We start from the raw sequence: 15858 nt of genomic DNA on the forward strand, positions 1-15858 counted from the left end.
GGCCTTGTATAGAAGAATGCTAGGATCGTTGTAGTTGAGTATAAACCTTTCCCAGTGCTCCATATTGAAACTTCTATTTGCAGTGTTAAAATAAACTGTTTTGCAAACACACACCAATGACAGACTAAATAATGTCTTTTTGGGGGAAATTTGTGGTCTTTTAATCTTCTACACATGTATAATATTGTCCAGAATATATTAGCATTAAATAAATGAAACACCCAGCTTCTTTTTCCCAAATGCAATTCAGCAAAATAAGATAATGCTACCACATTTGAACATTTGAAAATTACTAGTCCGCTTACTGAAAACTTGTTCAGATATAAATGAGCAGTTATGATATAAATGATTTATGCATGCTGTGGGTTGGGTTCCAAATGGATTTTAATTTATGGATTTATTCCAAAATGACTTAATCACCATGCAGCTCTCTCTCTCTCTCTCTCTCTCTCTCTCTCTCTCTCTCTCTCTCTCTCTATATATATATATATATATATATATATATATATATATATACACATACAGAATATATATATAGATTCTCTTAGAGGATGGAGTTTTTGCATAAATTTTTGCATGTAGATAAGGTAAGGTTATATCTCTTTAACATATTCTAATGAAATGACTCATATCTATTTCATCAAGTACTATAATATTCAAATAACAATTGCTTATAGTTTGGTTCATCAGGGATTCCCTTAGAGCCAGGTACAGAGCCTAGTGAAGGAAATCAGGATATGGAACCCCAAAATATGCATTATCGAGGACCAGAGGAACCTGTAAACAAACCTTACTCCATTTGTTTCTTCCCATATGTTTACCTTCCCACAGTTTGCCACCTTTTGGGAACCTAAAACTGCTTTCCTTTGTCTTTTCATTTCTCTACAAATTTATTGTTCTTTGTTGAAGATGCTTTATATTGCAGTTGTAAGCTGCTGCTTTGAGTCACTCCTCCTTTGGGGTATCTTCTGCATGCTGTGCACTACATGTGTTAATAAACTCATATTCTTTTGTGAATGTCTTCTTGTTAAAGAGTCCCAGCTGAGAACCTATGATGGGTGGAAGTAAAGTTTTGCCTCCTCTATGTTAGCACTCATTTAACTTGTATCCTCACTTCAGGATGCAGGGGAAAGTCAACTTTCTCCTTGGTTGGAATTACACTGGGGCTTGCTATCCCAGGGATTCAGCCTCCTACTTTGACCCAGGGTAGCCCACCCGCTAACATATTGAACACTGGGATTCTTTCTTTTCTTTTTTTTTATCCTCATCAAAGGATATGTTTTTATTGATTTTAGAGAGAGAAGGAGGGAGGGAGGGAGGGAGGGAGGGAGGGAGGGAGGGAGAGAGAGAGAGAGAGAGAGAGAGAAACATCAATCAACCTTCTCCCGCAGGCATCTGGACTGGGATGGAACCTACAACCTGGGTATGTGCCCCGACCTGGAATCGAACTCACGACCTTTCAGTGTATGGGGACGATGCTCAAACCAACTGAGCCACACCAGCCAGCACCAACACTGGAATTCTAAAATCAGAAACCCAAAAGGTCAAAGGTCCTACATTTGACTCTGAAGTTTGAGGGTTGGCCACCCTGATAGATTTTCGCATTTCTAATAAACATGGAACTCTCAAATTAGAACCCCTACAAGTCAAAGGTCTTTCACTCATACAGAAACACAAGAACCAGGCATGTTGAGATTTTCAATTAAAAAAAATCAGAATTTATTTTACATAGTAATGTGCTTTTTGTGCAAAGAAATACAGCATCATTTACTAAAATAACACAAACCGTCATCTACTATATTTTTTCTATTAATCTTTTTATAAATTGTATTTATTAATTTGAGAGAGAGGAAAGAAGAGAGAGAGAAAAAAACATTAATTTATTGTTTCACTTATCATTGCATTCATTGGTTGCTTCTTGTATGTGCCCTGACTGGAAATTGAATCTACAACCTTGGTGTATTAGGATGATACTCTAACCAATTTAGCTACCTAGCCATGGCTAGATTACCTTTTTTCGCAAAGAAGGTAAAACATTTGCAATGCTGTATGTGCTATTAAGAATTTCCTGAATAGGCATATCTTGTTTTATTGCACTTTGCTTTATTTCGGTTCACAGACTTTTTATGGCTTAATTTATTGCAACAACGTTTTAGTGCAGTGATTTGGAACCCAACCCACAGTATCTGAGGTGTATGCCTTTTCTTGAAATCTCAATGACATTAGATCAGAATACTAAAATTATCCTAAATAATAAAAGCATAATATGCAAATTGACCGAATGGCCGAACAACCGGTCGCTGTGACCATCAGACCATCAGGGGGCAGATGCTCAATGCAGGAGATGCCCCCTGGTGGTCAGTGTGCTCCCACAGGGGGAGCACCACTCATCCAGAAGTGGGGCTCATGGCTGGGGAGCGCAGCAGCAGTGGTGGGAGCCTTTCCCACTTCCACTGCAGGCAGGCAGTAAGGAGCAAGGACTGGGAGAGGCCTGGACTGCGGGAGAGATGTCTGACTGCTGGCTTAGGCCCAGGGATCGGGTCTAAGCCAGCAGGCAGACATCCCCCGAGGGGTCCCAGATTGTGAGAGGGCACAGCCAGGCTGAGGGCCCCCACCCTTGCATGGATCTCATGCACTGGGCCTCTAGTATTTTAATATGATTAGAGCTCATTGTGCACTGAACTAACTTACTTGGGCAAGAAATAATTGATTTTGACTTGATTGTATTTGATCAAATACTTGATCAAATATTTGATTTGATTGTAAGTTTAGTATTTGCACTTCGTTTGTGAATCACACTCATGATTAACATCACCAATTATGTGCAGATAACTGCACAACTATAGTTTCTTCCAAGGAAAATTAAAACAAATTTTTTTCTTTCATCCATTTTTTTTTTTTTTTGCAATAAAACCTAATCTTACAAACTACTTGAAAGGACTGGAAAATTGCATGTTCTGGCTAACATTTATGTGGAAAAATAAATTATTGGAATGGCTCATGGATATACAAGATTACTCCCCCACTAGGCCTTTTACTAGTATCGCTCAACACGACTGGAACTCTTTCCATAAGAGAAATAAACACATGGAAGAGAGATGTGAACCTTACCTGCACTGGCAGGATCTTGTAATCCCTGTGTAATGATGGCTTAGAGGAAGAGCCCTCACTCTTTTGGGGCTACTCCCTGTATTTACATCAGCTTTCCTATAGGTAGATATTATATCACAGAAACAGGAGTAGACTGGTAATACATCTAAATCTATGTAATAAGAGCTGCTTTATGATAAGGTTCTGTGGTACGAACATTTTTGTTTCGTCTTCACTGTCTTCTGTTTGGTTCCCAGGCCTGTTGTTAAACTGTTTTTCTCTCACATAAAGCGCTGTAATTGTAATGTGCCTCAGCTAATTTAAGAGAGTGTCTTTTGTAAAGTATACCTTCTTCTCAGATGTTGTGGGGTTAATTATTTATGGATTATAAAGTCAACAGTGAAAAGTGTTACTTAAATGCAATGAATGTTTTAAAAGAACTCTGCGACGCCAATAAAACGTTCTCTACATAAAAGCACTCATTCTAGGTAATTCAAAGGCCGGGCCTAAGAAGCTTCTGGAGAGAAGTATGGCCAAGAAACAATTACTGGAACAAAGCATTCTGATAAGAAAAAGAACATAATTAGAAATGAGGAAGATACTGAATGGATGTGTGTCTAGTTTGTGGATCTATAAAACCAACAGATAAGCAATCCTAAACACTATCTGGTACATCATTAGATAGAGATGCATAGGGCAGACATCAGGATTCCCATTTAACTGAAAAGGAAATTGGGGCGCAGAAATCTTCCGTGTCCCCTGTGTGTCAGACACTCCCTCCTGGCTCTCCTCTGACTCTTTTTCCATTTCTTGACATTTTAGGTGTAAATATCCATAAAAACAGAACTTCAGTGCTGTACCATCACTATTCTGACCCCAGTTTTGGTAAAACTAGGCTAGTTTTACCAAAGAAACTGAAGCTCCTACAGATTGAGTTACTCATCGTTATTGAGAGAGAGGTTCTTCAACATCCCGGCTTCTAGAACTTAGGAACGTTATCTGCAGCATAAACGGGACTGTGGTTTGGGCCCTAACGCACCTGCACTCTAGCCCACATGGACACAGCACACATTTACGTTCGTAAACGTCCCGCGGGTGATCTGCAGGGACCTGTGCGGGGCGCCCACGCTCTCCTTCTCGCCTTTCCCCCAGTTCTTCTTGGGCCTGGGCTTTCTGGGTCAAGGTTGGCCTCCTCCTGCCTCCTGCTCACGGGCATGGCTGCACCCAGGACTGTGGGCAGGGCGCTCCGTAAGGGTAGATGGAAGTCTGGTTCGCAGCAGCCGGTCCTGGGTGTCTGCAAACCTCCCCAGGTTCCCCTTGGCGCCCCTGCAGCGCATGGCTCCCCCCTCCGGCGGCGGCTCTGCCAGGGGCCCCGCACGCCCCACGTGGGCCTCGGGGACAAGGAGCGCATTCAGGGCGCCACACGCCGACACGCCCACGCGGGGACGGGCCGTCCAGTCCCGGCGGCAAGCGCGATGGCGGCGGCAGCGGGGCGGCGAGGGGCGGGGAGCGCCTCCCGGGCCGCCCGCCTGGGCCCCGCGAGCGCCTCTCCCTCCTCCGCGCCCGCCCGCTCGGCGAGCTCCGGCCATGACTCAGCGTTTCTCGCGGGCCGTCCGGCTGGGGACGCCGGCTCCTCGCCGGCTCCTCCCGCGGCCGCCGCCCCCTCTCCCCTCCCACGCCTGCTCCCGGCGCGGGCCCGGCCCTGCCCCTGCCCCTGCCCCTGCCCCTGCCCCTGCGCGGCCGCCGCACTCGCACTCCGCGCCGGCGCCCCAGCAGCGTCCACGGCCCGCGCCGCTCGCCTCCCGCTCCGCCCGACCGCGCCGCCCACCGAGCGTCCACCATGGAGCCCGCCGGCCCTCTCCGCCGCCACACCCCCCAGCGCGGCTGCTCGGTGCTGCGGGACTCCCGCCTCAACAAGGTGAGCCCCGGGCCCCCGGGCCCCCCGCGGCCGGCCGGCTCCTCCCGGCCAGGGGCAGGCAGCGCCCGCCGACCCGGCCCCTCCGCCCGCTCCTCCTGGACGGTGCCCGCCGGGCGGCCCGGGGCCTCCCTGGGGCGACCTCCGTGCCTCGGAGCCGGCGGAGCGCCGGGGCCGCCCACTCGGGTCTGTGCCCAGGAGTGTGATGGGACTGGGGGTGGTGCCTCCGCACCTCGGCATCCCGGTTTGGGGCCAGAGAAGATGTGACTTGTCTGTGAGACTGGATGGCTTCTCTTCTCCACGGCGAGAGCCGGGCCGAAGGAGTGGAAACAGTGTGTTTCTGTGAAGGTGGCGGGTAGGCAGCGCTCGCCACCCCCCACTGGTGGCTGGGCTCGGTGTGGCCGTCCTGGGGCCCCCTGGAGGGGTGGCCCTGCTGGTCCAGCCTGGCTCACACGCAGGGTCCTGGGGTGACACTTAGGAGCCTGGCTCACGCGCGGGTGGGTGGCCTCTGCGTGGCCGCAGACATGGGACTGCGGTAAAGCCAGCTCTACTTTTTGAACCTGGCATTCCGGAAGTTAAGATTTTTTAAAAAATTATTATTAAAAGGAAAATTCAGTGTACACTGTTCAGAGAACCCTTTTCAAACCCTGGTAGGATTTCACTTTTCTTCACAAGTATTGTCGTATAGTCCCCGAAGACTTCTCGCCAATGAGAAGCACCTCACATTTTATAATTTGCTTGTCTAGATACTAAGCAGCCGCGGTTATGGTCTAGCCGGGTGTGTCTCTGGGTGGTTCCTTTTGTGTATGTGTGTGCTGTTGACCTCTCCTTTGTAGTTAGCACATGGAAAATGCACCAGTCAGCACAGAGATTAGTGATTTCGGTTGTCTCTTTATTGGACACCCTTTTACATGAATATGGACCGTTTTTCATTAAGAACTGGACCTCATTCCCTGCCCTGACCCACCCACCCCATCATGTAGCTGGTGATTTTGTGTGTGTGTGTATGTAAATGTGTGTGTGTGTGTGTTTTCCAATTTTAATTTTCAATTATAGTTGACATTCAGTATTATATTAGTTTCAGGTGTACAACCCAGTAATTAGGCATTTTCATAACTCTCAAAGTGATCCCCCCCAATAAGTCTAATACCTACCTGGCACCATATATCCTATCTAATAATAGACAAATAGGGTGATTAACCGTACCTCTGCTATGCTTCCCATTGGCTAATCAGGGAGATATGCAAATTAACTGCCAACCAGGATGGCGGCCGGCAGCCACGCAGCTGAAGCGAACATGAGGCTTGCTTGCTCCAGTGATGGAGGAAGCCAAGGTTCCCCGCCTGCCGTGGCCCAGCTCTGAGCTCCTGAAGCAACAGCTCCAAAAGCAACAATGTTTCAATTATAGAAGCTAAACAACCCCAGATACCTGCTTTCAGCCAGCCCCTGCCTCAGAGCTGGAGCCAGGCCTCAGAGCTGGAGCTGGCTCTCAGCTCCAGTGACAGCTATAGAAGGTAAATAAATCCCAGAATAAAAAGAAAAAGAAAAAAAGGAGAGGCTGGGAGTTTCAGTCACTTGCCAGCCTGAAAACGGCCCTCAGCCTCTCACCCAGACTGTCTAGGCACCCCAGTGGGGACACCCACCCTGAAGGGGGTGTGACCAGCTGCAAACAGCCATCAGCCCCTCACCCAGGCTGGCCAGGCACCCCAGTGGGGACCACCACCCTGATCCGGGACACCCTTCAGGGCAAACCAGCCAGCCCCCACCCGTGCACCAGGCCTCTATCCTATATAGTAAAAGGGTAATATGCAAACTGACCCTAATAGCAGAAAGACTGGGAGTGACTGGTCACTATGACACACGCTGACCACCAGGGGGCAGGTGCTCAATGCAGGAGCTGCCCTCTGGTGGTCAGTGTGCTCTCACAGGGGGGAGCTCTGCTCAGCCACAAGCCAGGCTGATGGCAGGCAAGCGTAGGGGTGATGGCAGAAGCTTCTCCCGCCTCTGCGGCAATGCTAAGGAGTAGTGAGCCAGGTGGTAAAGAGCTAGGGGTCCTGAACTGCAAGAGGGTGCAGGCCCGGCTGAGGGACTCCGCCCTCCCCCCAGTGCATGAATTTCGTGCACCAGGCTTCTAGTAGTTATTATAAGATTATTGACTGTATTCCCTATGCAGTACTTTACATCCCTATGACTATTTGTAACTGCCGATTTGTACTTCCTACCCACTTCACCTTGGTCACCTGTCCCTCCCAATATCCTTCCCAACTGGCAATTGTCAGTTTTTTTCTCTGTATATATGAGCTTGTTTCTGGGTTTTTTGTTGTTTTTTTTTTTTTCCACTCAGTCTGGCACAAAAGGTACTTTTATTTAGATGAGCAATAATATTTAAGGATTTCCTCCCTCAAACATGTAAATTATAAACAAACTCAGCAAATTCAGGCTAGTACTTATTTTCAAATCACTGTAGGTACTTCATATTATTTTGTTCATCCTCTCAGTAAATGAAGAATTATTTTGTTTGCTTTTCATTTGTTGTTGTTGTTCACTGGGAGTGTGGATGAGCCATAATGCTACTCTGTCTTTAATTAAAATGATTAATGAATATTGGGATTACATAGAAAAAAAAGAACTCAGGTGAGCCAGGTACAGCCACCTGGCTATCTGAACCTGGTCTTCTGGGTAGTCATGTGGTATATTGCTGGGATCCAACCCCAGCAGGTCCAGGGGTCCCCAAAGGTATGGACGGAGTCCGCGAAGAAGGAAGACACGGAGGCAGCGTTCAGTTGATCAGCATAGTTGGGTTCTCCAGCCAGGTTCTGTTGATCAGCATAGAGAGGTTCTCCTGCCAGGTTCTATCCAGGATCTCCAGCCAAGTTCTGTCCAGGATCTCCAACGAAGTTCTGGTTAGGATCTCCAGCCAGGTTCTGTGTCCATGTTCTCTTGCTAGGTTCTCCAGCCAGGTTCTGTCCAGGTTCTCCAGCCAGGTTCAGTCACCAGGTTCTAGTCAGGTTCTCTTGCCATGTTCTATCCAGGTTCTGTAGCCAGGTTCTGTCTCTAGGTTCTTCAGCCAGGTTCTGTCTCTAGGTTCTGTGGCCAGTTTCTGTCCAGGATCTTTTGCCATGTTCTCTCGCTAGGTTCTGTCTCTAGGTTCTGTGGCCAGTTTCTGTCCAGGATCTTTTGCCATGTTCTCTCCAGCGAAGTTCTTCTGTCTCTAGGTTCTGTGTAGGTTCTGTGTCTAGGTTCTGTGTCGTTTGTTTCTGTTTTGATGGCTTTTTTTGTTTTTTAGATTCCACATATCAGTGAAAACATATGGTGTCTATCTTTCTCTGTCTGAGATATTTTATTTAGCATAATGCCCCTTAGGTCCATTCATGCTGTCACAAATGGAAAGATTTCATTCTTGTTTATGGCCAAGTAATATTCCATTGTATATATGTACCATGTCATCACTTCAGTTGCTTCCATATCTTGGCTATTGTACATGAAATGTCCTTTTTTTTTCTCTTGTTTACCCTTTGTTTTAAAGTCTATTTTGTCTAAGTATTGCTACTCCAGCTTTTTTCTCTCTTCTATTTGCATGAAATATCTTTTTTCATCCCTTTAGTTTTTGTGTGTCTTTCGCTCTGAAGTGCATCTCTTGTAGGCAGCAAATGTATGTGTCTTGTTTGCTTCTCTATTCAGCCACCATATGTCTTTTCATTGGAGCATTTAATCCAATTATAATTAAAGTAATTATTGATAGGTATGTACCAAGTAGTTATTGCCATTTTTTTTTTGTTCATAGTTTTGGTTTCTTCATTTTGGCTACCTCTCTGTGTTTGTTTCTAAATATTAGGTAGGTCTGCTATGTCTCCCAGTCTTGGTGGGGTAGCATTACATAGTAGATGTCCTGTGGGGCCTAGTGCTGCAGACTCTCTGGTCACTTGAGCTGGGTGCTCCAGGGGTGTCCTTTGTGTGAGTTGCATGCCCTCCTGTTGTAGTTGAGCCTTGATTGCTATAGGCATGTCAGTGGGTGGGTTTGACCCTGAGGTTGCCTGGTTGTTAGGACTGGCCATGGCTACAGTGGGTGAGCTGTTATGTAGGGGCTGACCCCATGGATTGGGATTTACTTTAGGGGACCCTGGTGCCTGCCAGTCCATTCTTGGGGTGTGTCGTTTATGGTGCTAATTGGGTGGTGCTCTGGTGAGGTCTGAAGTCGTCCACGAGATGTGTTAGTTCTAGGGCCTCTCGGGAGGGGCTACCGTGTAGGCCTAGGTCAGCCACTGTCTGAGTCCATCCTTGGGCCACCTGGTAGGAGATGCAACACAGTTTGTGGTTGGTAGCTGCCTGTGCTGGGCTTGGAGGTGCCTGGAGAAGCTATGCTGCGAACCAAAGCCTAGAGCATGGCTTGGGACTGCTTGGCAAGAGGTACAGGGTACATGTTGCCAGTTGTTTATTTGGGGTTTGTGGATTTTTGAGAGATTTTTAGGAAAGTCGGCAGAGTGGGTCAAGGTCAGCAGCGTATGAGGAACAGCTGCAGGAAAGAGGTTCCTTTGGTGTATAGCTTGGGTGGGTTAGGGGATCTCAGAGAATCACCTGGGTGGGGTGAGAGGGGTGTTAGGGAGGTTAAAGGAGACTCATATTTGGTGCCCATCTGTACCCGTCATTAATGTGTGGGGAGAGCTCAGCAAAGAAACAGTGGAGCCTGTTAGTACTTTAGTCCCAAGAGAGCTGCCCCTCCAGCCGTCGCCCTGAAGCCAGACAATTCCATTCCCCATATTTCTCTGGCAATTTTCAAGCTGCTGTCCTTTAGCTGGCAAGCGTTTTTGAGCTACTGAGTCTGAGTTCGGGCCCTTTGAGAGGACATTTTCACTAGTTGTTGGGACGCCTCTTCTCAGCACTGGTGCTCAGGACTGGGGAGCCCAGGGTGGAGCTGGGACCCCTTACTGTTTAGTGGGGACCTCTACAGCCGAGATATCCCTCCTGATTCTGCCACAGGTGGGTGTGGGACCAGCCTGTTTCAGGTCTCTGCCCCTCCTACCAGTCTCCAGGTAGCTTCTGTATATCATTGGTTATAGTTCTGTTCAGCTAGTCTTGAGATGGTTCTTAAGAGTGGTTGTTCTGTAATTTAGTTGTAATGTTGATGTCTTGGAAAGAGGTGAACACAGCATTTACCTACTCTGCCATCCTGACGGGAATTCTCTGCTGGTGATTTATTTATTTATTTTTTATTTTATTGATTTTTTACAGATAGGAAGGGAGAGGGATAGTTAGAAACATCGACCAGCTGCCTCCTGCACACCCCCCACTGGGGATGTGCCCCACAACCAAGGTACTTGCCCTTGACTGGAATCGAACCAGGGACCCTTCAGTCTGCAGGCCGATGCTCTATCTACTGAGCCAAACTGGTCAGGGCATCTGCTGGTGATTTTTAAAATCCATTTTAATGGCTTCAAGACTTGTGATTCCTTTTATTTAATAAATTATGGTTAGTGTGAATTCTTTTTTATTTTTGTGGTGAGAGGCAACTTTTACAAATCTATGATTATTTAGCATTTGTGATCATAAAGTATTATGAAATTGGAAATACTTCAAAATGAATTTAATTGCTAGTTTGATTTTTTTCTTCCTTTTTATTCTGCATGTCTGGACGTATTTTCAGTAGAACAAAGATAACATTTGATGTGACAAAACAATCGGTTACTTTGATGTGTAGCTTCCTTCTGTTTATGACCAAGTATGGATCACCACTTAAAAAGGACCACGTGAGTTCTATAACCTGTTTGAAATCCTCAAGTCAGGGGCAAGAGTGTCTGTTCCGAGTAGGTAGATGGAATATGCACTCCCAAAGCAAGAGTAGTTTATGCCTTTACTATTTACATCAATAATTTATTATATTAAAACCCTTTATACTCCTACTCATCAATAAGGATTAATTTCTTTAAGAATAGTTGTATCACAGAGATTTTCACCAAAGGTAAAAAGGTGCAGCATTAAAAACACATTTTTTGAATTTGTAATTGAATTTTATTGGCTGCATTGTATCAAATTGGATTTAAAAAACTAATTCACCAACCATGGGGAGGTTAATGGAGTAAACTATTCTTCTTACCCAGTGGTGTGGTACCTCATGGAAGTGGCAATATCCTCATATATAGGGTATCCCAAAAAACTGTATACACACACTTTGAATAACTATAAAGGCAGTGTTTATTAAAATACATTTCATTTTCAAAATTGAGCTATCAACTGTTAAAGTGTGTATGTATATATTTTTGGAACACCTGTATACTACTGAAACCATAGTTGTGGAACTTCTCGATCTTCCCCGAACTCTGAAGACTTCTGGGCCTTTAAGTTTTTTGCTAGTCCAGGAATTCATATTGATTTTTGTGACAACCTTGGCTCCAAAGAAACACTAGTATTTCTTACTGTCCTATAACACCTCAGCCTGTCACCTAACTATATGAAGACTTCTTCAGCCATACTCACACAGACCAGACCTTCGTCACCCTACTTTTTGGGTAACTGCAAGTTTTGCTAGTTTTATTTTCAGTACTGTAGTCTGTCCTACATCTAAGTATGAGAGAAATGTCTTAATCAATTAGCATTTTCCTTTATGTTACTTACTCTTCTGTTATCCAAGTATTTATAGTATGTTATTATTTACTGGTGCCCTGCCTTGGTCTAGCGCCCCCACTCACCTGCTCCACCATCCTGCCGCGGCCAACACCCACCATGTTCCGCAAACGCCCCCTGGTGGTCAGTGCACGTCATAGCAACCGTTTGTTCAGTTGTTCGGTTGTTCCACTGTTTGATTGTTCCACTGTTTGGTCTATTTGCATATTAGCCTTTTATTATATAGGATTCTTTATAATGCTGAAAGGTGCAATTCTGAATGAAGTTATGATATCTATGTACCAAATAAGACAGCAGCCACCTTTACTCAAAAAGACACTGCAGGACATGAAAAGAGAATTAAAAACACACACCAATAATAGAAGATTTAACATATCTCACTCAGTGTAAGACATATCAAAGGGTCAAAAAACTGTTTCCACATAGAAATTTCTTCCTCAGTTTCTCACAAAAGTTATGCTTTTCCAAATTATGAGATAATTTAATTGGGAAATTGAAAAATGTACTATAATCCTCCTTTAAGAATCAAAGCTTAATAAATAACAGAGACATTACTGGTTTGAAAGATCCAATGATATAAGTCATCAGGAGGAGCTGGGAATGGTGACATGTAGAGTCAGAGGTTAAGGTCAACATTTTCTGGATCTTCACAGGAATATGTAGGTGAGAAACAGTAATGATCTAATCAGTCAGTTTTGATTGTTGCCAATTTATCACAATGTCTGTCTTTTAATTTCTGAGTTTAGACCCTTTATACTTAATGTAATTATTGATATGTTTGGATTTTTATTCACCATTTTATTATTAGGTACATGTTCCCTCTGTTTTTTTATTCCTTTATTTCTCCTTTCCTGCTACTTTTTTATATTGTTTGAATATTTTTATTATCCTCTTTTAATTTACCCATTGAGTTTTCACAGTGTCTCTTTAGGAATAAGATATCTTTAACTTTCCACAATCTACTGAAAATCAACATCAATGTGATGCAGATACTCTACCATCATATAGGTCTAATTACTTTCATCTGTTTATGTTATAATTTTTATAGGTATTATATCCACTTACATATCCATGCATGTATTACATAAACATTTTAAAATGGAGATATAGTTGACATATAACATTATATTAGTTTCAGGTTTAAAACATGATGATATCATATTTGTATATATTGCAAAATCCTCACCACAATAAGTCTAGTTAACACCCATCACCAGACATAGTTATACAGGTTTTTTTGTGTGATGAGAACTTTTAACATTTATTCATTTAGCAACTTCCAAAAATGCACTACAGTATTATTAACTACGAGAGGCCTGGTGCACAGAATTTGTGCAAGGTGCTCTGCCCTCCCAGTCCTGGCTGCCTCAGCCCTCACAGCCCCTGCTTCATCCGGAGGGTCGTCCCGCTGTTCGGCAGTTCAGTCGATTTGCATATTATGCTTTTATTATTATAGGTACTTATCATGACATGTATTTATAACTGGAAGTTTATACCTTTTGACAATCTTCACCCATTTTGTACCCCCCCAGCCTCTCACCTCGGTATCTATGAGCTCATTAAAAAAAACTTCCACATATAAGTGATAGTACACAGTGTTTGTCTTTCTGTCTGAATTCTTTTAGCATAATGTCCTCAAAGTCTATACATGTAGTCACAAATAGCAAGATTTCTTTCATATGGCTGAATAGTATTTCATTGTGTTAGTTTATATACATGCATATATATACAACACATTTTCTTTATCCATTCATCTATCAATGGGCACTTAGGTAGTGTCCATATCTTAGCTATTGTAAATAATGCTACAATGAACATAAGGGTGCACATATCCTGTTGAGTTAGTGTTTTTGATTTCCTCCAATAAATACCAAGAAGTAGAATTGCTAGTCATATGGTAGTTCTATTTTTAAGTTTTTGAGGAACCTGAATACTGTAGTGTAGAGGAACCTGAATTCTATAGTGGTGCTCCATTTTACATTTCTACCCATAGTGCACAAGGGTTCCCTTTTCTCCACATCCTCATCAATACTTGTTATTACTTGTGTTTTTCATAATAGTCATTCTAACAGGCATGAGGTGATATCTCATTGTGGTTTTGATTTGCACTTCTCCATGATTAGAGCACCTTTTCATGTACCTGTTTGCCATTCATATGTCTTCTTTGGAAAAATGTCTGTTTGGAAACTTTGTCCATTTTTTTTCAATCCTCACCCGAGAACATGCTTAGAGAGAGGAGAGAGAGAGAGAGAGAGAGAGAGAGAGAGAGAGAGAGAGAGAGAGAGAGAGAGAGAGAAACATCGATGTGGGAGAGAAACATCTATCACCGATAGGTTGTTTCCTGTACGTGTCCGAACTGGGAATTGAACCTGAAATCTAGGTATGTGCCTTCACTGAAATCGAACCTGCATCCTTTTGGGGTCCAGGACGATGTTCCAACGAAATGAGCCACACTCTGCCAGGGCCTCTGCCCATTTTTAATCAGTTTGGTTTTTTGTTTTGCTATTGTGTTTTATAAAAATATTTTTGATGTAATAATTTAATATAATGTTTTTTACTTGATTTTAACTGTCATACATATTTTAAAGATTTTAAGAGGGAAAGGATAATCTATTATAGTTACCCAGATATTTACCATTTCTGTTACTTTTCTTTCATTTTTGATATTCCAAGTTTTCCTCAGACATTAGCATTTCCTTTAGAGTAGTGTTGCTAGAATACCAATTGTTTTAGTTTTCTTTCATCTGAGAATGTCTTTATTTCACTTTAATTTTTAAAGGATATTTTTACCAGTTACAGAATTCAGGGTTAACAGTTTTTTCCCCTTCAACACTTTAAAAGTGCCATTCTTTATATTCCACAAATGAGTGAGATCATGTGATACTTATCTTTCTCCAACTGGCTTATTTCACTTAGCATAATGCTGTCCAGGTCCATCATGCTGTTGCAAATGGTAAAAGTTCCTTCTTTTTTACAGCAGCATAATATTCCATTGTGTAGATGTACCACTGTTTTTTAATCCACTCATCTACTCATGGGCACTTAGGCTGTTTCCAAATCTTAGCTATGGTGAATTGTGCTGCTATGAACATAGGGGTGCATATATCCTTTCTGATTGGTGTTTCTGGTTTCTTGGGATATATTTCTAGAAGTGGAATTCCTGGGTCAAATGGGAGTTCCATTTTTAACTTTTTGAGGAAACTCCATACTGTTCTCCACAGTGGCTGCACCAGTCTGCATTCCCACCAGCAGTGCACGAGGGTTCCACATCCTCACCAGGGTTTGTTGTTTGTTGATTTGTTGATGATAGCCATTCTGACAGGTGTGAGATTGTACCTCATTGTTGTTTTGATTTGCATCTCTTCGATGATTAGTGACTTTGAGCATGTTTTCATATGTCTCCTGGCCTTCTGTGTGTCCACTTTCGAAAGTGTCTAATTATGTCTTTTGCCCATTTAATGAACAACATAAGCTGATGAACAAAAGTAGATCCAGAGACAGAGAAGTATGGAACAGACCATCAAATCTCAGAGGGAAGGAAGGGGTGGGTGGGGGTGGGCTAAGAAATCAACCAAAGGACTTGTATTCATGCATATAAGCATAACCAATGGACACAGACATTAAGGGGTCAGGGCTGGTGCTGGGGGGTGGGAGTGGCCTGGAAGAGGTCAATGGGGGAAAAAGGAGACATATGTAATACTTTAAACAATAAATAATTTTTTTAAAAAGTGCCATTCTTCTTCCTCCTGATTTCCCTTGTTTCTGACAAGAAATCTACAGTCATTCCAATTGTTTTTCTCTGGCTCCTTTAAAGATTTTTTTCCTTTGTTTTTAGTTTTTAACATTTTGAATATAGTATTTCTGGGTTTGGATTTGTTTGAGTTTATCTTCTTGTGTTTTGCCGAGCTTCCTGAATTTGTAATTTTATGTCTTGTGCCAAAATTGATAAGGTTTTAGCCATTATTTTTCCAAATATTTTTCATTTCTCCTCTCCTTTTGGGATTCTGTTGATACAAATGTTATGCTTTTTGGTATTGCCCACAAGTCTTTGAGGCTGTTACTCCCCTCCCCCCTGTCTTGTTTTTCTCTTTGTTTTATAGATTGGTTGATTTCTAATGATCTGTATTCAAGTTGACAGACTCTTCCCTCTCACATCTCCATTCTGTTCTTGAGCCTATCCAATGAATATTTTAGTTGTTATTGGGTTTTTTTTCAGTTCTAAAATTTCCATTTTG

At 43.3% G+C, this 15858-nt stretch overlaps 1 protein-coding gene across 1 annotated transcript in view; it reads left to right on the plus strand.

The window, feature by feature from the left end:
• The first annotated feature begins 4614 nt into the window (after positions 1-4614).
• The window catches only part of ME1 (malic enzyme 1), a 150908-nt gene continuing 139664 nt past the window's right edge, over positions 4615-15858 (plus strand). The window contains exon 1 of the mRNA XM_059701080.1: positions 4615-5008. Within this exon, the coding sequence (XP_059557063.1) occupies positions 4931-5008 (78 nt within the window). The 5' untranslated portion in view covers positions 4615-4930. The remainder of the gene's footprint in view (positions 5009-15858) is intronic.

This window comes from Myotis daubentonii, chromosome 6, assembly GCF_963259705.1.
Source record: "Myotis daubentonii chromosome 6, mMyoDau2.1, whole genome shotgun sequence".
NCBI classification, from domain to species: domain Eukaryota; kingdom Metazoa; phylum Chordata; class Mammalia; order Chiroptera; family Vespertilionidae; genus Myotis; species Myotis daubentonii.